At 35.3% G+C, this 25,708-nt stretch overlaps 1 protein-coding gene across 1 annotated transcript; it reads left to right on the top strand.

The window, feature by feature from the left end:
- Positions 1-988: 988 nt before the first annotated feature.
- LOC145682102 (uncharacterized) lies at positions 989-24,722 on the top strand. Its single transcript, XM_081753697.1, has 4 exons — positions 989-1,060; positions 8,455-8,752; positions 17,799-17,852; positions 24,655-24,722. The coding sequence occupies exons 1-4, from the start codon at positions 992-994 to the stop codon at positions 24,720-24,722; spliced, it is 489 nt and encodes a 162-aa protein (XP_081609823.1). The 5' UTR covers positions 989-991.
- Positions 24,723-25,708: the final 986 nt, after the last annotated feature.

Genomic DNA, 25,708 nt, shown 5'->3' with positions numbered 1-25,708 from the left:
CATCGAAACTTGTCTTCGATGGAGGAAACGTTATTTCCTTTGCCAATGAGGACGTTTTTTCTTGTTTCGTGTCTGAACCGGTGCAATAACGACACATAGTACTCTCCATTTATCGTTTGTCCTTGTTTCAAGTAATTGATGTAGATGATTGCGCGTGCATCCCTAAAAACTGTGGGTATCACCTTGTTGGCTGATTTCACTGCCTTCCCCTTCTTTGGAGCTAGATCGTCTTAGAAATTCCACTTTTTGGACTTTTCCTTTGCTTCTGGAGTGTAGTAGTGTATCTGTGTTTCGTCCACTGATATGTATCAGCGCAGAAACTAGTCCAGATTGGGACAGAAAGTGCCAAAACAGCCTCCGAATCGATCACACGATTGCGTTTATTCTCCACTGAAAGCAAACGCGGCACCTTTCTTGCCGAGAATGTTTCCAATCCCAATTATTTCTGCAAAACCGAATACACTGTGATATGCCTATGTTCTCCATTATTTAGCGGACCTTGATTTGTCGATCACTTAAAATCATATCGTGGATCTTGTCAATCATTTCGGAGGATGTCGCTTTTACAAGTCGTAACAAACGATGTTCATCATTTGTGGATGTACGGTCACGTTTAAACTCACTTAACCAACTGTAAACAGTCGTAAACATAGGAGCAGATGTGCCATAAATTTCACCCAACTCGCGTTTAATCTCTTTTAGTGTTAGACAGTCTAAATAGAAGTGTTTAATAATATCATGAAACTCATGGCTTTCCATTTTTCTAAATAAACAAAAGTTTGTTTCTTCAATCGATTATGACAATGAAACCACATGGCCAATATACGAGTAACTGAAAACTTTAACAACAGTCTAGTGACGAATGACGCTTACTAAAAGCAAGTCTTTTCCAATACTACGAGTCTCATCTTTCGGATTTTCTAAGCATTGATTGAACGACCCTCGTCTTACGTTTTACGTTCATTCTAGGAATCTGAAGATACATCCCGATATGTGGCTTTCTCCTAGCAAAACTACTATCATAAAATTTGAAGCCTTGTGGTCTGGTCAGCATCTTAGGGTATGTATGTAGACATACTTTGAAATATATTTTATTAAGTATTATATTAAGATTTGTATATCCATTTTTGTTTTAATATGTTTGGTAGGAGTATTAATAAATTAAGTGTATGTGGAAACTGTAGCCTAAATAATACATACTACGAGTTCCGTTCAGAAATTACTTTTAAACTAAATATAAATAGCAATGTTGCCAAAACGGTTAACTTGTATTTAATCTACCACAGTTGTTATTGTTGTGCTCATAATAAACCATTTCACATATATGTAAAACTTGAGACAAACATAGTTTCAAAAGTTTCGGAAGTTACTTCCACAATATTTCAAGCATCTCCCAAACATAAACAAACTCGATATTCATTTGGATCCTGGTATTGTACATAGAATCAGATTCTCTCTATGATAAATAAAACAATTAAAATTAGTCGATTGGCCTTTTTTTAAAGTTATTGAAAATAGGGTATATGCTATCTCAATGCTAGAAGATATCAGTGATGAAACAATTAGTCGAAAGTAACGAGTCACTTCTTACACCAATTCTTAAATAGGTAAGTTGAGCATTTTAACATTTAAAAAAAAGTTAGTTAACTTGACACCATTTTTTGAAATGATGTAACTGATGTTAATGTTTTACCTTGAAATAAACTTCGCAACTGGTTAAAAATGATTTAATGATTTACCTTTGATTCATTGACTTGAAAAGAGAAGGTAGTAGCAGGTTTTATGAAACAAGATCATATATCTGATACATTTAGTCTAACGTATCTTGTAGTTCCAGGCTAAACCCTATCCTTTCAAGTCAAATCGATAAATGGACTTACAAAGATGTTCAATGGAAAAACATGTTACCGTTATTACATCTAGAACGACAAACACAATGATAACATTAGTCTCTCAAATTTCAAAATTATACTGTGAGTGAAAAACAGTCCAGTTAATCCTTTGTCACCCGAGTTTAAGTACCAGAGATAAATTCAGAGGGAGTCCATGGAAAATTTCTATCCTCATCAAGATTGTGAATTTATCTTATGCTAAAACAACAATATTTATGCTTACGCGGCCCATATCCTCATGCGTTACATAATAGTTTTAATCAACCCTAGCAAATGACTGGATTTCGATTATGGCTCTAAAAGGAAGATGTAGGGTAGGCCTACTCTAATCAAATTTTACAAATCAGTCTTTAAAGGGAATCCCAGAACCTTTTTAAAAGTGCAGGTAAAATTCTCCCTCCCCAAAGAGTTCACATAAGAACTTATTTCGAATAATTAAATAAAACTTTTTACTCCTAGTTTAACGTCTCATTGACATATCCTTTAAGCTAAAGAAAAAACAATGATCAATGAAAATGCATGATTGTAAAACCATTTCTTAAATGTCTTTGTGACTTCATTACTCTTGAACCACAAAACCGATCTCGATTAAATTTTCAACATAGATGAGGTTAGCTCCTCGGATGATTGTTACCATATCAGTTTGACGGTAGAACTTATGTTTGGACAGGGGAGACAGAAATATATAAAAATGAATAAAAATGAACTCTTGAACCACCCGATCGATCTCGATCAAATTTTCAGCATAGATGAAGTTCGGGCCTGTGATGATCTTTACTATTTTACTTTGACGGTGCAGCTTAAAGGAGGGGGAGGAGAGAGATATTTATATAAAAATAAAAGTGAAAGTAACTGTCTTTCTAACTTCATCACTCTTCAACCACCCGATTGACCTCGATGAAATTTTCCGCATAGGTGAGGTTCAGACCTTAGATGGTTTTGTCATATCACTTTGACGGTGCAATTTAGGAGAGAGAAATGATCATTTATAAATGATCGAAAATGACCGATATTAGTGTCGAATCTATGGTTTGCGGGGTCGCTGAGATGCACAATGACACTTCTGGTGCTGATTAAATCCAATTCAGACCTGCAACTTGGAGGAGGGAGAGAGATATAAAAATGATATAAATTGCCAATATCAGTGTAGAATCCATAGCTTTCGGGGTCGCAGTGAAGAACAGTGACAATTTCGATGCCGTTTAAATCTAAATTCAGCTATGCCCCGTGGATGAGAGGAAGGGAGTGAAATATAAAAATAATCGGAGAGCCCTTTAGTAATAGTAAAAAGTCACTGAATAACAGAACGTATTACTATTTTATCCTTAATTTAAACCAGCGAAGCGGGTAATTAATGCTAGTATTTAGTAAAATAGTGTCATTTTAAGAATAACTTACGTCTTAACAGGGCTATCCCAGTAGACAACAAATGAATCACGAAACACGCATTCAAGTTGCTGTTATCATGTCTGAGTTTACGGTGAATAGTAATTTCTCGCTCAACAAAACACACAAAAATTGGTTTTCGGTTAAGCAATGAAAATTTTAAGAATTACACAATAAATGCACGCGTATGTATTCTATATGGAGAGCACTAAATATATTTGCACGTGAAATGATATGTGCTCTAAATTCAGAGATTAAATCGACAATAATAAACAAACATCATAGCACTAATAAGTAAAACCACACACATACATACATTTGCACTCACTATAATAAATACTACACATGCACCGCATGATGAGCTCTTTCACATGGCGATAAGAAACCAGACGAAATCGTTATTTACAAGAAATAATGGATGAAATATTGTCCTATCCCATATGTCCTCCTATATCCTATGTCCATTATTTTTGCTCTCCTGTAAAACTTCTAAAATTGGATATAGAACCATTAGAACCTTTGTGCTCCAAGGACGATATATATATATGATGAAACATTTCAATCTTTTCATGGAAATATCTCAAAGACGGTTAAACATAAATGAACCAAACAAAAACTAAAATAGGAAATACCATGGGGCAAATCAAATCGTAGTGTCCCCCAGGGCCGCCCTTCATGAAGGCCCGGGATCCAACTTTAAAATTTTAAATGGGAACATGGGACGAGTGATACCTTGTTCGATAAATCTTTAAAAACTAAAAAGTGTTGTGGCAAAATATTTTTCATATCGGCCACCGTATTCAAAATAACCGCCAACATATGTTGCCTGTATCAGATAAAACGTCCAGTACAACTAATATAAAACCGGTTGAACATAAATGAACCGAACAAAAACTCAAATAGAAAACGTCATGGAGCACATCGATTGCTGTTGTCGCGGGGCCTCCCAGGGCCACCGTTCGTGGGGGCCCAGGGACCAACTTCAAAATTGTAAGTGGAAATATGGGGTGACTCATATCTCGTTCGATACATCCTTAAAAACTAAAGAGCGCTGTGGCAAAAGATTGTTCATATGAATCACCGTTTTCAAAATAACCACCAGGACATGGTACCTGTATCAGATAAAACGTCTAGTACCACTAATACATGTATGAAAACGGTTATAGATAAATGAACAGAACAAAAATTCGAATAGGAAATCACAGAGGATATTTACCATTTCACGGCTCGAGATTGTTGCAACAGACGAAAAGATGATTAGAGTGAAAATGGCATAATGCAAAGGAGAAAGTATTATTCCTAAAACCTTCTCGCTCCAACCTCCATGCTTAAGTGGGTGAAGCGGGAAGGAACAGTGAAACTGCAAATGAAAACTTTATTTTTGGAAATTGTATCTACAAAACAAAATTATCTGAAATTTGATTTTGTAAGAAATAGATGTCTCTGTAATGGGATAAAATAGGTAAGATTATTGAAAATGCTACTTTCCATTTTGATGCAGGCAACGATTTGATGCAATAATGAATCAACTGAAATGCGAAACAAATTTGTCGAACAATGCAATTTTAGAATAATGTGTACAAACGTTTTTTTGTCGTTGTTGTTGTTGTTGTTCAACAGTAGTCTGCACGTTATTGGTTCGATTCTTTTTTTCTATGTCTTCTTGCATGTGATAGAATATGACCTTCAGTGAGATGTCCACAGTTACATTCCGAATAACTTGTAGTGATAATCTCAGTTGTGATCCTCAGTAACGAAACGATACATACTGATACAGATGCCTTTGGGTTCGGAGTTGAAGGGACGGGCAAAATGTTTGCAAGTTCCAAACATGTATTATTAAAACCTTTGATTCTCATTTCAGTGTCTTCTTTCTCCCCATCCAATCACATTTTGCAATACAAATGGGTGTTAAACTTCAATTTCACCTTATGTTTATTAATTACAGTACCAGTCACTTGTACACACAAGTGGTTAAGACAAACCAAACCTATTGCAAGTAAAGGTTGGGTTCTCATGTGAGATTTTACCATTCATTCCCGCTTCACTCACTTACAGAGGGAGATCGGAATGATGATTTTTTAAGAATTACATTTCCTCTTTTGTATTATGTCAATTATAGTTTAATAATCTCAGTTGTATTATTCTCGAGCAGTGGAATGATAAATACCCTCTGTGATTTCCTATACGAGTTTTATTACTTTCATTTATCTCCAACTGTTTTCATATTAGTGGTACTGGAAGTTTTATCTCATACAGGCAACATGCCTTGGCGGTCATTTTCAGAACTGTGACTTATATGAAAATTCTTTTGCCACAACGCTTTTTAGTTTTTAAAGATTTATCGAATGAAGTATAACTCGCCCCATGTTTCCATTTAAAATTTTAAAGCTGAGCCTTGGTCCTCCATGAAGGGCGGCCCTGTGGAGCACCACGATAATACCATTCGGTGTGCTGCATGGCATTTCCTATTTTAGTTTTTGTTTGGTACTATTATGATCAACTGTTTTTGAGACATTTCCGTGAAAAGATTAAAATGGGCCACCCTGTATACAGGCCTGCGCTAAAACCACCGAGGTCAGGATCATTGACAAATCAAATTCAATATTGTTTCTCGCTGGACAGAGGCACTCAAATGAAAAATGGATAGAGCTGGATTATTCTGGTTTTTAGCCAAAACATACGTATCTGATCAGGCTGAGGGATAACGTGAATATCACTTTTTATACGACATTGCCAAATATAAAGGTAACCAATGAAGTTCTTTTGCATTTTTACCCTCAATCTTTGAACATCGATACGATCCCTAAGACATACCTGGAAGAACAAAAGTAGTCCCCATCAGCATCGATGACCTTCTGCCAACGTTCTGGAAGCCCATGGATTCCATCACAGTAGAACTTGGTAGGCCGTGAAGCGAAGAAAATATCAAGTGCATTTTTCACCTCTACTAGGGATTTGAACCGTCGTCCTCTAAGGTGATTATCAGAGAAATGAAACAGGTGATAATCAGGCGGTGCTATGTCCGAGGAGTATGACGGATGCAGTAATATTTCCCATCCAAGGCGTAGAATGGTGTCCCGGTTCATCCTAGCCACGCGGGGCTTAATGTTATCCTGTAACAGGAGGAATTCAGACGTGTTGACTCCAGAGTTTTGTGTTTCTCTTGAACACGGCTGAATTGCTGACAGTACACAGTTGTATTGATGCTCTGATCAGCTGGTAGTAGTTCCCGATGCACGATGCAGTCCACCAAACACACAGGGGTATCTTATTCTGGTGCAGTGCTGGTTTCGGCTGTTTTGGAACCGGTTAATGGGATACCAACCAATGATGATGGCACCGTGAAGCTTTGAACAGGACTCACTTCTCATCACATGTAAACACACTCTCTAGAAATGGCTCCTTCCTCAGATGAGACAGCAAACAAACACAAGTGTCTTCTCGCGTTACCTTCTTCCCAGAGTCAAATCATGTGGGATCCATCGGTCTAACTTGTAGTGCTTCCCAAGTTGATGGAGGACCTGCCTAATGCTTTCCCCATTCACACTGAATTGTAGTCCTAATTTCTCACATGTCTAGCCACTGTTCGCCTCAGTTGCTGACTGAAGATCTGTACATGTGTTGGTCTTCCGGCACATGGTGCGTCTTCAAGTGTTTCGTAAACGTCCTTAAACTTGAACCATCGCTTCACAGGCCGCGTAGTCACGACACCCTCACCAAAGTCGTGGCATATCTTTCGCCCCGCTGCAGCGGCGTTTGACCCCAGTTTGAATTTGTACAGCATACACGCCTTTATGTGCTCTGCGGAGGTCCCACGTTCACTCTGTCCTTACGCTAGTTCATGGTGTAACTGAAGTGCCACAATTAGACTGTAAGTTGGAGATACCTACACCAACATCTGACTTTCGTCTTATCTCCATTCGTATTCAACTCACGGCGTACGGACAAATGGGAGATAGACCTCTACAAAAGCGACAGAACTTTCTTCTTTACCTTTATAGACTGGTTCGCACCCAATTAATAAAATGTTATTTAACTTAAGCATAAGAAACATAGACCGTGATTTCTTATGGGAAGACTTCGCGGTTGCCACGTGACAACAAGGATATTTAATCAAGTAATTGGTTTAAGTGAGAGATGCTGGTATATGGAAATGACATACCGCTTAAAAAAAAAAAAAAAAACTTCTGTCGACAAACCCCTTTTCCTTCTTCCAATCTCGACAAAAAAATAACTATTTAATTAAAAGAAAAGTTTATCAAACTGAATTTATGTTTATATTTAAAGTATAAATAATTGATACTTTTAAGCACGGATAAATACATATGGATTTATACAGGGGTTGTCCAAATGATTTGATAAAAGGACGAGCATTTTATTAAGAAAAGAGTAACGGTACTTCCGACTTCTAGTTCTAAACGGTTTTGAGTAATCGATGACAACTCGATACATTTTCTCTCCCGAAGTTCAATAGGTTCTCAGCCTTATTGAACACCCGTACTTCCAACATTTCGTACTTATATGTAGTCATATTTCCAACTTTAAAGCAACATTCAACGCAAATTCGCTATTCCTTGCAATCACATATTTCACAATCCGATACAAATAACCCTTTCCACAATCATATCTTACTTAACAATATCAAGGCTCAGGTGAGCGACAAAAATTTAACGTAACCGTGACGTGATTGTCACATATACCTGCGGTGAAAATTTCCAGCTATATTCTGTTTTAGAAAGAAATGTGAGATTCAAAAGAGCAGTTCTTGTATGCGTCAATGTTATTCACTTTCTGTTGTTTTCATTTATCATATAGGGACAGAACAGACGAGTATTAACTGTAAAGATAATATGTAAAATTATCATAGAAAGTACTTATTAAAATCAAACGCAAAAACAGAAGATATTAAAATCACAGAAATGGTTAGCGTGTCTTAATTTCTTCAGATTACTGCAATGAGGGAACTTAATTAAGGCTGTAAGTTCATTTGTACTTATAAACAACTATAATTAGTAGTTTCTGAATAATAGTTTAGTTAAAGCAGTCCGTCTTGTAACGTCTTGGTACAGCAGTATCTGCCACCAACCATGGTTCATTCTGTTCTCCCTATAATTAAAATTGAATTTCCACAATGCTTTTATTTTGTATAATACTGAGTTTATGCTATTTGTAGATTATTCTATATTCAAACTACGAAGTTCCACTGCAAAATGGATTTGCATCATCATTTGTTGCTGAATCTGAACACACCATACAAGAGAACATTGGTACTGGAATTTTCAGAGCAGAGGTGGCAGATGAAGATGTAAGGCGTATCCCTCAGTCATCAAGAAAGTGCAAGTTTCCAGATGAAAATGAAGACATGTGGGCATTTCCGTATTATAGCTATTCTGCTTGCATAGCACAATGTCGAGTGGAGCAAAAGATGAAGATTTGCAATTGCACTGATATTCTGGTGGGATATAACACAGGTAATAATATTTTTATTTACTGTAAGTAAGAGAATATTTGGGGGAGTCCAATGGCGTGTCTTAACATCGAGAATTTTGAAATTCTTAAAAGTGAAGCATCATGAAAGTATATTGAAAGTAAAATATGATATAATGAAGCAATATCGAAGATCTGTTTGAAAAACTCCAATAAATTACCCCCCCCCCCCCCAAAGACATAAAATACATACGTATAAAACTTGAGATTTATTTGTTTCGAATAAAGAGTACAAACATAATTGTAGTAAATTGGACAGAACATGACCTACAAATACTTCACACGAAAGCAGAAAGAAGTTTTTAAACTGAGTAAAAAATAATAATGTACTCTGCACTCACCAAAAAGTAATACATGTATCGTCATAATAATTTATAAGACATTCCCACATCTTGGGGAGGCATATCCCATATTGTGACGAAATCATTTTATATAATTTATCTTCTGTTTCTAGAACACTTTTCTTTTATTGTATATTTTTATCTCCATTATCAGTTTTTTGATGTCCATAGTCCGTCATGATCACGAGTGTTAATTTTTTTTGTTACTACTGGTGAATTGTTTGTCGATACATGTTGTATATACCCTTGAATGTTTTCGACGTTTAACATTGTTTTCTTTAATGAAAATGAAATATTTCTTTACAGAATTAAAAAGAATTTTTCAAAGAAAGAATCTTTATAAAACGCTTTTCAACTTGAAGGAAATAAATGCTGTTAGGTACTGAATGAATTGCTCCTTTTTTCTATGTGATTACTATATATAAAATCTATATACAGTATATCTTAAATCTATATAAAACACAAAATCATCTCTGTCTGTAAGTAATTCTAATTCCTAATAGTCGATATGCTACGTTCGGTGCCTGCCCAACTTCTTGGCTTTACTTGAAACTGTATAATGATTATAATGTTAAACTTGCTTTCCTGTTTGTTATTAAAACAGAGGCTGCATTAATTGTAAATGAGATTGTAAATACTTGTATAAAATCTGCAAGTATTTATTACGTGTCAAGCACAATATAATTTATTAACTAAGCAGCATGTACACAGTATATATACTACTGACAATTGTTACTGTTTACTTTTAGGGTAGTACGGTATTCGACAAGCTTTATCGTCGAGCTACCTAAAACATGCTACCATTAACCCTTGTGTATCAGTGACATCCATGAGGATGTCATGAAAATGTATCCCTTATTAACCTGGGTCGAATTAATCCTGAAGATGCTGAAATTTGTCAGTGGTTGCAAGGCATGGAGAATTCTACTATTTCTCCTTAAGTGACAGTACCTTACTGACAGAAAAGACAAAAAAAAAAAGTTTCAGTACATGGCAATTCTAAGGGAGCATTCAATTATAACACACTTGTGTTTGTTTGACAATAAACAATTAGCAACTTCGTGATCAATTTCGAGATCGGCAGAAGAAAACCTTTGTCATTGATCTCCGGTTAGTGTTGCCAACCTCAAGAAACATAAAATCCCTCCCTTTTTCAGTCCAAATGTTCCACAATAAGAATAATTGTTTTTATCAGTAAAATGAATTCTCTCCTTACGCGAGCAGAATAACTATGCCCTACATAATGGTCTAGACAGACTTTTAACAGTAAATGAAATCGGTATTACAGCATGCAAATACGAAAATCATACCTGGAATGCAAGTAGTTAACAGGCCGTAGCCATATTTAGATTTGAGCATTAACATTTGTGTAAGGGCAAGTTAGTGGGAAAAAAGTAAATGTAAACAATTAGAACTTTAATTAAAACGATTATAGCCTACAACATACACCAAGCCGAAGGATTGGGGAAACAGGAAACTGTTTAATAAATGACACTTTAATTTGTAATATTAAATATATTTTGAAATGTAGTCTGCTAAACGGATAAGTTTCTTCCACTCTTTCTCATTTAGTTTCACTAAATAACTGGAAAACAAATAATTCATGCATAGTAGTTTACAAGTGCCAGACTATCTATTACAATTACTTTAAATATCGAAATACTCATGATATACTCACAAACAATTGAGGTATGGACAATGACAAGTGATTTCGGAAATTCAAGACTGCATTACTGGTCGAATACCATGAAATGAAATGGGAATTTTAACATCGCACGATTATGTTCTGAAGGCTAAAGGAAACATGTTGAATGAACAAATGAATAATGAGAGGAACAGAGGAATGAAGTGGAAGGAAATCAAGAACTCTTAGAATCCTACGGACACGATCTTGTTCAACACAGACTTACATGGCATAGCCTGGAATTGAACCTATGACCTTGAAACCAGAGGTAAACGTTATATCATTGAGCTACCATACTTGAATTAACTAACTAACTCTATGGCCTATGTAACCCGAAGGTTCAATGCCGCGTTCATGAGAGGTCTTCACTGACTTCTATCCTTAGCCAACTGGATCCAGTTTCTACTTTGTATTCCTGTTTCTGCGAGATCCATCTTAATATTATCTTCCCATCTGCACCTAGGTCTTCCTAATGGTCGTTTTCCAACTGGTTATCCAATCAAGACTTTGAAAACGTTTCTACTTCCTTCCATCCTGGCTACATGACCTACCCAACTAAGCCTCCTAGACTTGATGACCGTAACAATGTTTGGTAAATCGTATAAATTATGTAGTTTCTCGTTATGAAGTTTCCGCCATTGCCCTTTCCTCTTCGGTCCGAATATTCGTCTCAGGATCTTGTTCTCACAAGTCAGATACTTTCAGTATATGTTCTTTCCTCAGAGTCAGCAACCATGTTTCGCAACCATACAGAACAACAAGCATGATTATCGTTTTATATATTTTAATCTTCAAATTCCTCGACAGAATTCGCAAGACAAGAGATTTTGAACCGAATAGTAACACGAATTCCCTGCTTTTAGTCGATATTTAATTACTTCGTGAATATGATTTTCATCTGTTCATATTGATCCTAGATATTTGAAACTATCCACTTTATCAAAAGCATTATTTAAAATTTTAACGCATCCATATTTTGCCGTATTATGGTTCCGACGCATTTCCATGTATTTAGTTTTCCCTGCATTTACTTCTAAACCCATGTCTCTGCAAGCGTTTAATAAGACCTTTGCATTTCTTTCTATTGTTCTTTTATTATTTCCTATTAAGTGCATTATTAGCATACGCTATAACTTGTTGAACACCGTTGAACTCTAGGCCCTGGTTGCTATCTTCGATTTTCCATATAGCGTACTCCAGGACAAAGTCGAATAATAATGGCGACAACGTATCTCCTTGTTTCAGCCATTCTCGACATGAAAGCTCGTGCACAAAATTTTTTATATCCGGATTTTACTTTGGGATTCATTTAAACATGCATTAATTAATCTAATTAGCTTTTCCGGTATTCCAAATTTTGTAACAATGTTGTACAATGTTTCTGTCCTAACCGAGTCGCAAGCCTTTCTATAATCAATAAATAGTTGATGTTCGGGGTATTGTACTTCCACTTCTTTTCGAGTATTTGTCGAATGGTAAATATTTGGTCAATAGTTGATCAATTTCGTCTAAATCTGCACCGATAATCACCAATAATTTCATCTGCGTATGGGGTCACTCTTGCTAATAGAATGTTTGAAAGTATTTTATATTATATTGACAGAAGAAAAATGACCATACTCCAATTATGACAGGGAAAGACACTTCCCGATTTTGAAGTCGATTGGTTAGTTGGGGTGGGTTAATTTGGAATCTGCTGTTGTACGACGAGGCTGTTTAAGACGTGGGCCTACACCATAACGTGGAAAATGAACCACATAAACTCAAACTGGGAATCGATTTAGGGTCTCCCGAACCGAAGATGAGCACTAACTATTACAAGGGAATTGCCCACGGTCACAATGTAAACTTCGTGATTTTTGCAAGTGTTGTTCAAGAAATGAAATTTTGGTCTCTGTTGTCTCGCGAAGTATCTTGAAACTTCAATTTCATTTCCAAAAATGTTTACCTCTTTCTATTGGACGAGGGCGTCTTGTCTCGTCTCGCCAGCAACACTACATTCTGCACACAATAACACACACAAGGGCAAATAGCATGTGTATGAGTTTTCAATATCATGGCGTTACGTTTACTCGACACACATTTGAATTACAAGATCAAAGCGGTAGCATTCTTTTTCTTTTCAGCATGGTACCTAATATTTAAAACCATGTCATTTTATTTCTCTTTTTTGTTTATTTTATTTTTCTTTATTTATTCTTTTTTTACATGCAGAAAATAACCTGAAAGAAAGAAAATAATTGACTAATACATAATGTAAATGATTGAGAAGCAGCGAATTCACCACCCTGAAGGTAAAAATAAATAAATAAATAAATAAATAAATAAATAAATAAAAACAGAAAATAAACAAAACATATTGTAAGAAACATCTTCTCTGTCTTGTAGTTTCTTCTTTCTTCCATAATTCCGTATTCGTTTATCACACTGTTTCTTATCCGTGTTTATTACACTAACACTCACAACACTGACACACACACAATATTAAAAAGAGTTTATGGAAATAAAAACGACATAAATGCATAAATAAAAGAAACGTAAGTTTGTACTATAGTTTTGTGTGTTTGCCAGAACTTTGAAGTTGTTTCTGTTAGAATTTGATGTTATATTGATTCGTGCATTTTCAAACTGCTATTTGTTCAATTAACTTCTTTGTTGGGTTCGTTCATTCCATAGGTTTCTCACTACATACTCTGTTTTTTTTTAAGTTGTTGAATTTTGTTTTATCCTGCAAGCTAGTCCAATTTTCATCACTAAGTTCATCTCTGAGATTTCTTATTTATTCACTAGTTACGTAATTTTCATAATTCCGTATTACGTGTTCAGCTGTTTGGATTTCTCCACATGAACACATTCCGTCATTTTCAATATTTAATCTTTTCAAATGTGTTTTGAAAGGTCCATGTCCCGACAGCGCTTCCATAGTTTCCTTCTTTATTTCACATGTTTCTTTCCTTATTTTGATAGTTGGTGTTTAGTCTTTGAGTTTTGCACCCTTTGTTGTGATGTACCATTCCTCCTGCCATTTTCTTTCTATCAGCCTATTTACTTCATCTTTGTTATTCGGATTTGCACCTAGGATCTCTATTGTTTTTGTACTTTCATTATTTGTTTTTCATCGTTTTATAGCCTCTCTTGGTATTTGGTAGTGGATTTGTTCTTCTAGTGCAAGCATTTGAAAGGATTCTATCGGTAGGGTTTTGATTATTTCTAGTGTTCTAATGAAAATTCCTCCGTGAACTCTGTTTATTTGTTCCCTTAATTTTATACTTGCAAATATTCTGTGAGCCCAGATGCTGTCACAGTATTTTACGGTTGGCATTATTACAGCATTATTGTACATTTGTAGAGTCTTTTGGGTAACTTATAATCTTTTCTCGCATTTGTGAGTATTTTATGTGCTACTTTATTTCCTTTGTCAGTTACGTTTTTTTTTTTTTTTTTTTTTTTAACATATTTAGCATAGTTCAGTTTATGGTCAATCCATACTCCCAAATACTTGAATTCTTTCACTCGTTCAATTTGTTTGGTTATTAATCTTTAATATTTTATCTCTTTGTATAGATTGCCTTAATATCCTGTATTTAGTTTTACTTCCTGAAAGTTTCAGTTTATTTATTTCGCACCATTTTTAGCTTCGTTCCCTTTCCTCTCAATTTTGTCGATTTTGACTATTGCAATATCGTCTTCATAGCCGACTACTCATTCCGTGTCTTCAGTGATTTTCAGTGTCTTAAGGCAGGGTTAGATGATGATGTCCCACATCGTTAGGCTGCATATGGATCCATGTGGACTAGGGTGGTTCGAAAAAAATCATTTTTCTATTTGCGGAACGCTATAGTGCGCAAAAGTTGCCATTGGTATAGACAAGAAAACACCCAAAAAGAAAAAAAAAATATTCATATATCTTCCGGTCCCGCAGCGCCGTTGAAATTTTAAAAATCCGGTAAAAACACTAAATTTTCAATATTTTTCTAAAAGGACTAAATAATATAGAATTATGACTCTATATATCCTAAAGTTTTCTTCAAGTATGTAAAAACAACTTTAAAATAAATAAACTATATTTATATAGCATCTTCTGGTTGCGCATCGCTGTCAAAAATTTGCATAATTTGCCAATTTAGCAAAATTTGAGAGTTTAACATGTTTCTTTTCATTTTCTTAAAACAAGTAAGATAAGGACGCAACTCATCACGAGGGTTTGGCATCACTTGGAGTTCCACTACTCAACCTCTTGATTAGGGTGTATTATTTACTATTGTATTAACAAGTTTATAATTTTGCATAATTCTCCCCTACAAATTTCCATTTTCCCCTTTATTTTTGTCCATTATTAATGACTTTAAACTTTTATTTATGCGGGGGAAGCGGTGTCACAGTGGTAGAGCTTTGTCCTTTTGTCCATGGGGTTCTTGTTTCGATCCCCGCTCGGACCAAGTGAGTTTTGTGGAGGATAAACACCGTGTGTGAGTTTTCTCGAGATTATGCCATTTCCTCTCACTTTCTTCATTCCACCATTTCATTCATTTCTCGTTATCACCGTTTCCTTGAGCCTGGTCGTCATAAGCGTGGAATGTAAAACTTAAAAGATTTCATTTTTCATTTTTTCTGATTTATGCGAAAATGTACGCATGGATGATCTTGACAATATTGTAGCTCTGATTATCACAGAATTTGGTAATGGTATTTAAAAAGGTTCTATATCCAGACAGTGTTGACAGTAAGATTTTAATATCATAATATCTCCATTTTATGATTTAAGTTCTATACAATTTGTCCACGGGTCCCTAAACTGGGTTAGATTTAGAATTTTGTAGTTTTGGTTTATATTTACTATCACTGCCATAGGTTTTTCTCCAATGTGGTTTGAGTTTGGTTTCCATCCTCGTGTGTTTTGTTTTTCCCCTATGTTATTTGTAGGTTTCTCTCCTGCGTACACTATTTGTTGTTTTTTTGCCATTACTGTTAGTTTTTTTGTTTTTTGTATAGGGTTCTTGTATTAAAACTATGTCTATATTTTCCTCGGCGAGTTCTTTTATCTCGTCCATTACTGTAATTGATCCACCTGCATTTACTTGCATAATTTTTATTCTCTCACCCTTTCTCGGTTCATCCAGGCTTGTGGTCAAGGGTTATATATTTTAACGTGGGTGCATGGCCACTCCGCTCTGTGGTAAAATACGTCCATACTCTTTGGCAAATTTCCTATACACTTTCTCCAAGTCGAGGGTCTTCTTTCTTCTTTTCTAAACTGATTTCGCGTGTTCAAGCAGTTGTTCTGCGTCTGAGGTTATTACGTTCGTTTCAAATTCGATTTCGTCTACGTCTTCGAGTTGTGGAAAGGATATCGTTTTTCTTTTCTCAATATGGTGTCTAACCAAGAGTCTTAGGTAGGGTGACCAACCGTCCCGTAAAAACGGGATTGTCCCGTTTTTTCACTACCATTCCCGGTGTCCCGAAAAAATTTCCCGGGACGCCAAAATATCCCGTATTTACGTACATTGGGTACAAAAAACTTTTCAATCTAAAATTTCCTAATTTATACTATTATTTTCTAAGCTATGTGATTATATTTGAATATGTCTAATTACTGAGCAACGTCATTACGACGTTTGCGATATTGGATGTGGTTGCTGCGTTGTTTTCCCTCCTAGGCCTCTCCCTCCGTAGACGACAGTGCAAGGGGCTGAAAGTCTTATGAAAAACAAACTGTTTTTACTCTCTGTTTCGGGCGATGGAAGACTGAGGCGATCATCAGTACAGTACAGTGTTTCCGTGATTTAACTAAGATGTAACACTGTCATTTACGAAAGGGGAATCAAGTATAGAACTATAAAACTGAAAGTAAAAAGAAAACTAGCTCTAAGTGAAATAATGTTTAGAAGTAAGAAAAAGCAAATAAAGGGAGTTGGAATCCGATGTTGAGAGTAGTTCGTTATAAATTCTGCCGGTGACAGAGTTTGTTGATTGACAGATATTGATGAATGTTTCATATATTTTTAGTCTTCTTGTTCACCTCAACCATAGGTTCGTGCGCAACATGGACATTTTAAAATTTTTCTCTCGCTTGGGAGAGCTAATGTTTTCAAAATTTCATTTTTTGTTAGTTGCTGATAGTTACTTGTTATTTAATTAATTCCATAACCTTTTCAATAGATTTAAAAAAGAAAAAGTGTACATTTGCTTTTTTTAGTGTGTGTGTGTGAGAGAGAGAGAGAGAGAGATAAAGAAAGAAAGAAAGAGAACGGAAAGCCAAAAATATATATTTAGGGGAGCAATCTATCCAAAAGTAAAAACTTGTCCCGTTTTTTCTAGTTGATGATTTGGTCACTCTAGTCTTAGGGCAATTGTCAATAACTTTGTCTCATCTAAACTTCCTCAGTTCATTTGGGTTTCTATGCTATTGTATAAATTTTCGAGGTCCTGTTGGTCTGTATTTTCACTTTTTCTTGCCCTTGTTAGTAGACCTTCAAATTTATGGGGTTCCCAGACAGCGGTGGCGCTGCTGCTTCTTGAGAAGCTTATATCAACTGTGTGCTATCATAAAATCTTCCACATAAAGCATGCTTGATATTCGGGAATAACATAACAGAATCTGCCGCCCTCTATGTATGACGTAACATTTCAAAGAGGAGATAAGATCGAATAAGTCAGCTCAGTAAGTTTAAGAAAGAGAATAAAATTCAAATCTCGCAACCAAATATTTTCAAATAGTGTCTAGGTTAGTAATTATATCAAATTGTAGAGTTAAAAAAAGAAACATCAACAGCCAGAAATTATGACCGTGCCAAAACTAAACATTAAATGTTAATACTATTTAAATATTCTTTAATTTTACATTCAAATATCTGGATTCTGAGCGATGGTGATTATTTGAAAATTTAAGTGACTCAAATAGCACCGAAAAACTGATTTTTAATAGAATCAGTAAACTATTATTTATTATTGTAAGTTCGTTTTCATTAATCTGGAAACTAACACTTAGGTTATATTTTTTTCTAGAGAACCAAAAGTTGTGCGATGAAGATGGGAGGAAGTGTATAGAGGATAAACGAGGTAAGTTTCACAACTATTTGCGCGAAGTACTGAAAACTTTTCCTGACGCTGACCTTATCACAAGAAATTTGACAAAGCAAATAATAGGTTATCAATGACGTAATTTAGTTGAAATTTGTTCTTATAACAAGCGTTACTCGTGGAAACAAATTCGTGGATGGAAACATCGCAACGAAGAAGTTCAGACATTCTTGGAAATTAGAAATTTATTACCAAAGCAAAAGTTAGAAAATAAAGGTATTAAAGAGGAAAAGGGAAGTTCAAATCTCTTGACAAGAATAGTGTACAGTATCTCACGAATTCTTGAAGTTATCAACATAGATTTTGACAAACAACCTCTTTATTAAAAATAAGAGATTATATGTTTCAGAGTTTTCGAAAATTTCGCACCTCAAAAGTGAAAGTGAGACATTTGTAGAACATTCAAATTTAAATAATTAATATTTTTCTAATCAGTGTCGAAAATTGAAATAAGTCGTAACAGTTTCAATAACTTAACATTATCTTTATCAAACGTTATCTAACAGAAGTATCTTCATAACTTTAAATTAATATTGTTGTATAACTTCAATTGTTACAATAGGCATTATTTTTTTAACACACGAACTTTGATAACAATCTTGGTTATAAATTCTTAACAAATCTTTCTTTCATTTTCATTTTGAAATATAAATCACTAATTATTGCAATTTAACTTGTGTAACAGACTGAATGTTCATTATTTCAAAATCTGCTCTGAAAAAAATTACTATTTTATACGGTTTTTTAAATAGCCTTTGCCTATATTTATTTTAGATAGAAAATGTCATCCTGCTTGGGTGAAGGTGGGAAGGAGTTTAATATGCTAATTACGTTGCCTCTTTGTATGGCTATGCTTATCCTTTGTGTCAGAAAATAACCGCTTCTACTCGTAGGATCTCCTGAGTTGTTAATTAAATTTGATCCTAATTCCTTCAGAAACATTCTGGCTTCTTTGCTAAAAATACCCATTGTTGCAGTGGCAAACGCAATAAAAATGTGAAGTTCGTTTGTTTTGAATATTTAGAATGTTTCCGCAAAAACGATGTCTCTGCTGCACTTCCCGCTTTTTCACTAGTTGACGTTAAGTAAGACGGAGTAAAATTATCTACACATTTTACATCCCGTACTAGACACTGGTCCCTTTCCCAGGATGTCAAGGTAATTCCATCTGGCCGCTTATTATCATTCCTGAAAGTTAGTGGTGTCTCTAAAATGTTAGGACAGTCTATACTGGCGAGAGTTGTTTTATTATTTGATTTAATTCACTGTGACATGAAATTCTCCACCCACTTTTAATGCAACGTAATGCGTAATGCGTGTACGCACATGGGAATTCATGGCAAATATTAAATCCTAGCTGTAACGCAACACATATCTGAAAAATAATAGTATCTAAAAATGTCCCAATGTTTTTTGAGGGTGTGGCTTGTAACCATGCCCCAGACTCTTTTTGTCGTAGTGCTTTAAAGCGAGCTGAATCAACATCATTGTGCGATTTACCTCGTTAACTATCTTATTTTATTACAATTTCATCTCATTTCCTTTGCGGCTCCTTTGCAACCGGAAGTGTGTTGTAATTGCCTTTCCATGTCTCTAATTCCTCTATCAGATGCGGAATCTTCACTTCCTCAACTGGAAATTTAAGATCTTTGGAAACGAGTGACAACACCTCATAACAAGAAGACAGAAATGCAGGGAGCCTCAAATCTGAAACTTTTCGTACTCCTGAACCTCCTAAATGAATGAGTAAGCTTACTTGTGCCCATTGAGTTTCGTTTAACTTATAATTGAGTATTGATTGCAAACACATTTTTTAAATAACATCTAGTTGAACAATTTTAGTTGGTCTGAACCATGTTGGAACGGCACGTAAAAAATAAGTCTATTTAGGAATACCTAAACATTTTTTTAAAAGAAAAGTAGCCATATGTTCTGGCACTTTTTTTTCAACCTTTCGGTTATTTTTTAAATTGTAAAAGTTATCCTCCAAGCAATTATCATATCCGTCTTTGTGTAGTGGTGTTCCCAATAATAATAATATCTCATGAGTTGGTATTGTTCGTATTCTAGGTAGCACAGCCTGAAATTTAGCTTCAATGATTAGCTCTGGTGTTCCCGACGTAAAAATAGCTAACATTTTAATGGATTTATTTTGTAATCCTATTTTATTTTATTCCATAAGTAAAACATTTAAGTTGTGTATGATTGTCTGTGGTGACCCACCTAAAGTATCATCATCAAGATAAAACACATTTAGTTCTGAACAAAACGTACTAATTATAGGGTGAATTGCTAAACTGAACAGCATTGGTCCCGCAGAATCACCCTGTTCACATCCGATCTGTGATGAAATTGTGCTCTCTCCGAAAAATAACATGGACGGATTAGCTTAACTACCAAAAATAGGAATATAGCTGTGGTTTAACTCGTTGCACTTCTTTTAACATAAAGTTTCTTTCCATAGCGTTAAATGGGTTTTTATAATCTATTTTGAGGATTATATTGTTAGAGTTTTGGTGTGATTTAATGAATGTATGAGTAGCATTATGATTGTTTCACTCCCTTTCTGCATCGCAAAACCAAGCTGATGTGGTTGCAAATGATTTGTGCAGTGATTATAGAGTAATGATACAGCTATTTTAGAAGCCAATCTTCTGAACACACATCCAACTGCTATCGGCTTTACACCACCATCTTTTTTTCCGCAGGGCACACAAGTTAGCACCAAAGAGGTATTTACATATATCCTGATTTACTTTTCCATTTGAAATCAGGTTTACCAATTTCATTATTGAACTGAGTAAGATCCTCGCTGAATCACCTGCCGATTTCGATGTTAGATCTTTTAAATGTTGAGGTGACACTGTATCTATTCCAGAAGCAGAACCACTGGAAAGTTATGAATTGCTTTCAGAACGGTATCTTCCATTACTCTGAGGCAAGGGTCTAGCAATTCACCCTAGTTCTTCTGGAGGTTTTGGCATTTCAAGGACCCTGGAGGAAGTTGGATGTTTAGTAACGAGTATATGGTGTGTTTCCTCATTTGAAGGAGCTAAAGTGTCATCCAGTGTTACCACAGTCCTAGCTCTGGAGTGGGCTGAAAAATAGTACCAAATTGAAACAAAAAGGGCTGAATTCATTTTTGTCCAAAAGTAAAATATTTTTGACCACGCATGATCATCCCTGATCTAACTTTAGGCCTATACATAAAGTTTATTACAACGCGTCGATATAGATCTCTAAAACGCAGAAATGTTCGGGTATTTTTATATTCATCAATATGGCGCCACTAATAAACAACTTAGCCCGGTAAGCCGGCAACTACGTCAATGTATTTTTTCGTGCTATACCATGCCGTTGGGGGAGACGGGTCCCGGGCGCCGAAGTAACGGGGCGCAAAATTCGGATGAAGGAAAAAGTAAGAAAAAGTGCTCAAAATCAAGGAAAACCAGGGTTTATTTTTAAAAATGTTATTACGCTTCGCGCAAACCATAGTCTATCGGCCTCACTCATATGTACGGGGACGCAGTCGTACATTCTCGCCCAGGCGCTGATTTTCCATGGTACGGCCCTGGTGCTATTATTGTTTTGATGTAGAGTCTTTTCAACGACACATAAATTATAGACTTACTTCAGCACCCACTAGTCTTCTTCAAAATATGCAAAACTTAATTCAACGTGTGTGTACTTTAAAAAAGAAAAAGAAAATAGATTTCAAGCTAAAATTTCCACCACACTGCTTCTTTCTCGTCTCCTTCCTGCGCGGCGCGGATGCACCCATCTAGCGTCATTTGTTTCCCGATATAGTTCGAATTACGAATTTTCCACACGAAGGGTGTACCGTTATGCAGTGCAATGTCACAGAATGAATGTTCACCAGCATTTCTTAAGAGTCCAACATAGTATGAGTAATGTGAACTTTTGAAAATGTGACAATATTTGTTAAATGGTGCTGAATTGGATAGAATTGTACCAAGTTTTTCACAAAAGGGGCTGAAAATGCCAGCGTGGTACCAACGGGCTGGCGAATGACGAAAAAGGCTGAATCTGGTACAATTGTACCAAGTGTGGCAGCACTGCTGTCATCTGATGCTAGTAACCTTAATACGCCTCTTGTATCAAAATCAGAAACTTTTATATTATTCTATTTGTTAAACCGGGTTTGTGTTTCTTCCCAGAAACTTGAGGACATTCCGTGAAGGAGCTCTCTTTTAAATTGTGCTTGATGATGTTGCTAATTGACTCCGAGCTGCGATTCCTGGCAAGTCGTAAATTATAAAAGAAGAAAAGGAATAATTTTTTTTCAGGAAGAAAGATCATTAGTAATAAGACATTCATCTATTATATGTACGAGTTTGTTTGTTATTCTATTTCCTGCTCCTCTCGGGATTCTTTTCATTATCCATATGTTGGATTTCAATGTTGTAAGCTCTGTTACGAAATCTTGGGAATTTAATTGAAGTTTATTTTCCTTGCTTTGTGTATGTTTAATCCTTTCCTGGTGGGAAAATAGTTGCCACATTCTGAACATGTTGGAATCACTTCACTGGTTTCCATTACATAAATTCCCCTTTAGCCTGGCCGGCATAACCGTGGAACGTAAATTTAATTTCCATTACATAAATTATTTATAAATTATATATAAAATATAGGCATTGTTGTTTTAATTTCTAAACATATTTGAAAAATTAACGAACATATGATGACATTTTAACTGAACTTTTGATAGAGGAACTGTACCAAAAGTGGGCCCCCATTTTGTTTTCCATATATATAAGAAAATATCGCTCAAAAAAAAAATGCTATTCAGGCTGAACATAATATGATATGTAATTGCTTTGCTTGTTTCTTCCCATAACAATCAAGGAAAAAAATAGGTTGAGAAAAATGGATTTTCATATGGACTGCATTTTCGACATACGAAAAAACTGTTCCAAAAGCGGGTCCTTTTAAATTTAGATAAATTACACAAAGCGAAAACTTGTATTACTTTAAATGAGTTACGTATTTAAGCTAAAAACAACATCCTAAACACTAGGGATTAAAATAAAATGAAATATGAGTGTTTAAAAGACTTTATTAGAAGAAATTGAAACAAATTCCGAAAAGTAAAGAAGTAAAATTTAACTTATACGTTAAATACTCCACATTCTGGTGGCCGAAATGCAATCTGAAAGTCTTAACTCCAGCACAACCTTTCAAATAGATTAAACTTGTAAACTGAAAATGACTAAACTTAAATATTCCACATTTTACTGGCGAAAATAGCAAGTCTTTTCTTTTTAAAGCTCCAGAGCAAGTTTTCAAATAGACTAAACTTGAAGACTGAAACTTTCAAAACTGAAATATTCAATATTTTATTGGTAGAAATAAGAAATCTAAACATCTCTCTTTCTCCAACCTGCTTATTTGGCATTAAAAAAAAAAAGAATTCTCAAACTTCAGAAACGAAACTTCCAAATTAAACTTGACAAATGAAATGTTTCAGAAAGTTAAGATTGCTACTGGCAAAAGTCACAAATATAAATGAGACACAAATAAACAGTCTCATCACAATCTACATGAGCCCACTAAGAGCACATGACAATGGAACCAGAATTCAACACTCGTATCACTCGAAAAAATTTCAGTGCAGAACATGCAGATGGCATCGTCATCCGTGAATGGTGTTTTCCCCGGTGGAACGTTTAATGTTGAGAATATTGTTGATGCTTCATTATATCAGAGATTGAGCCATAATCACAATCGTCTTCCTTGGCTCTTCCTTTCATCTTCAGCGGTGTCTTTTCCTTTCCTGGATCTGATTTAACACTACTGCCCTCGACCACGACATTGTGTTGTTAGTTTCGTCTTTGTTTTGGGTATTTTGGTTCTCTTCAAAATTGTAAATAAATTGCACGAGTCATGAGAATTTGGTATGACACATATCTTTTACTTTTGCACAACATAGTAGGAGCTCGCTTTAGGATTGACAAGGGGGCCCACTTTTACTTTCGCTGCAAATAATTTATCACTCGTACGTCTAAATTACTAGCTAATTACATAAAAGATACCTCTTACCATTAAGATTAAAAAAAAATTAACAGTTGGCTCACTTACCTCTTCAGTAACTACGGAAAACAATGCTTGCTCGTCAAAGCTTCAAAACTTTCCACTACATGAAAACTCGTCAGAAGTTGATTGCAGAACAAAGGATTAACTGATCACACAGGAAGGATCAGCGCTGCACGCAACAGTAACGGTAAACTACAATTCAGCTTATTTCTAGCATTCTACGCCAATACCGGGAGCAGCAATTGAGGGGGCCCGCTTTATGGACCCGGGAACAGGTTTGGTACAGTTCCTCTATTAATAAAATCGGTTCTCCTGAAACGATTTAAACGTTGATTTCGCGAAATTGATTCTTAGATATTCAATGATCCACTGATATCATTTTCGTGCACCAGTTCACATGTCTTCCTGCACTAAAGCTTAAATTTCATGGCGTTAAATGAAATCTTGAGCATCTGAGTCAACAACTACAAAACTACAACAAGTAAAAATTTCAATTGTTTCATTTTAATATTTTAAATTTTTAATATGTAATAATCAAGTGTTGTTATACTTTACTATTTCATTTTAAATTTTTAGTATAACTGCCTATTTTATAATCATTATTATTTTCACTTTATTATTGTTAATATTATTTTAACAAATTATTCCAAATATCAGTTAATTTTGAAGTTTCCTCTCAATTCAATGTTCTATCATATAATTTTATTTTTATTGCTTCTCTTAATAGTTTTTCATAACCTTGATTATAATGCTTCCATTCTTTCTAACAATCTATCCCATAATTTATGGATTTGAAGTGCATTTGTCCAATTCAATAATCTTTCACTTATTTCCCCTTTAATCCTTCGCGCTTCTCTCCATTTCCTCATTATTGTTCTATTCTTTTCTTCTAGATCTTGGACCTCTTCTCAATCTATATCATGTCATGTCTGTTTTACATGATTGTACGCGTACATAGCGTTATTCTTTCTCGTTCAAGTTTCACATCGTCCCTATGTTGTTTTACTCTTGCTTTAAGCTTTCCCCCTTTTTATGCAATGTATAACATATTTTTTACACTCCACTGCATACACTACCCCTTCATCTTCTTCATATACGTCTTTCTTCCTATTACTCATTTTCTTAACCACTACCAGAATTCTACGTTCCCCTTTTCGGCTACCTCCCTGATTCATTCACTAACTTGTGAGGTTCCACTGGGATCACAGACAAGAGAGGATTGTCGGCCATGCGTGAAACGATCTGTCTGAAATTTTACTCACTTCCTCCTACAACATCCTTACACATATTCGTAAGACTTGGATTCATTCGGGCCATTCGTTCTGCGTGTTGCAATGTTCATAAACGGAATAGTATCTGTAACGAAGAAAAAATTCAAAAGTGCACCCGCCGTGGATAATATATCTTACCGGCATATCGATGAGGCCCTCTATTGTCTCCTTCATTTTCTAGCCATACTTTTTACGTTCATTCTCCGCACAGGTTTCTTTCTTGTTACATGGAAAATGTATAAACCTCACAAACCTGCCAATCGTATGTTCCTACCGTCCTATTCAGCCACACTCAATAGAATCTTCCAACGAAGTTTATCTAGCCTCTCCGCACTTATTGCACAATTCGTCTCTTTCGACCTCCTTATCAACCCCGGCTTCTCAATTTAATATTAATGATCAACTACTCCATCTTGTCAATCATATTTATACCCAATTCAATTCCATTAAGCCTTTTTGTTTTGTTCCCTTCTACTTAGAGAAAGCCTTTGACACTTCTGGCACCACGGC

Source organism: Thermobia domestica, chromosome 3 (assembly GCF_964235325.1).
Source record: "Thermobia domestica chromosome 3, izTheDome1.hap1.1, whole genome shotgun sequence".
Taxonomy (NCBI): Eukaryota; Metazoa; Arthropoda; class Insecta; order Zygentoma; family Lepismatidae; genus Thermobia; species Thermobia domestica.
The sequence above is the reverse complement of the archived record's forward strand: the minus strand, read 5'-3'. Positions and strand labels throughout refer to the sequence as shown.

Coding starts and splice junctions, on each gene's coding strand:
- LOC145682102 (XM_081753697.1), top strand. CDS start 992: ATGTGGCTTTCTCCTAGCAAAACTACTATCATAAAATTTGAAGCCTTG. Junction 1,061..8,454: donor GGTCTGGTCAGCATCTTAGG/GTATGTATGTAG, acceptor TGCTATTTGTAG/ATTATTCTATATTCAAACTA. Junction 8,753..17,798: donor TCTGGTGGGATATAACACAG/GTAATAATATTT, acceptor ATTTTTTTCTAG/AGAACCAAAAGTTGTGCGAT.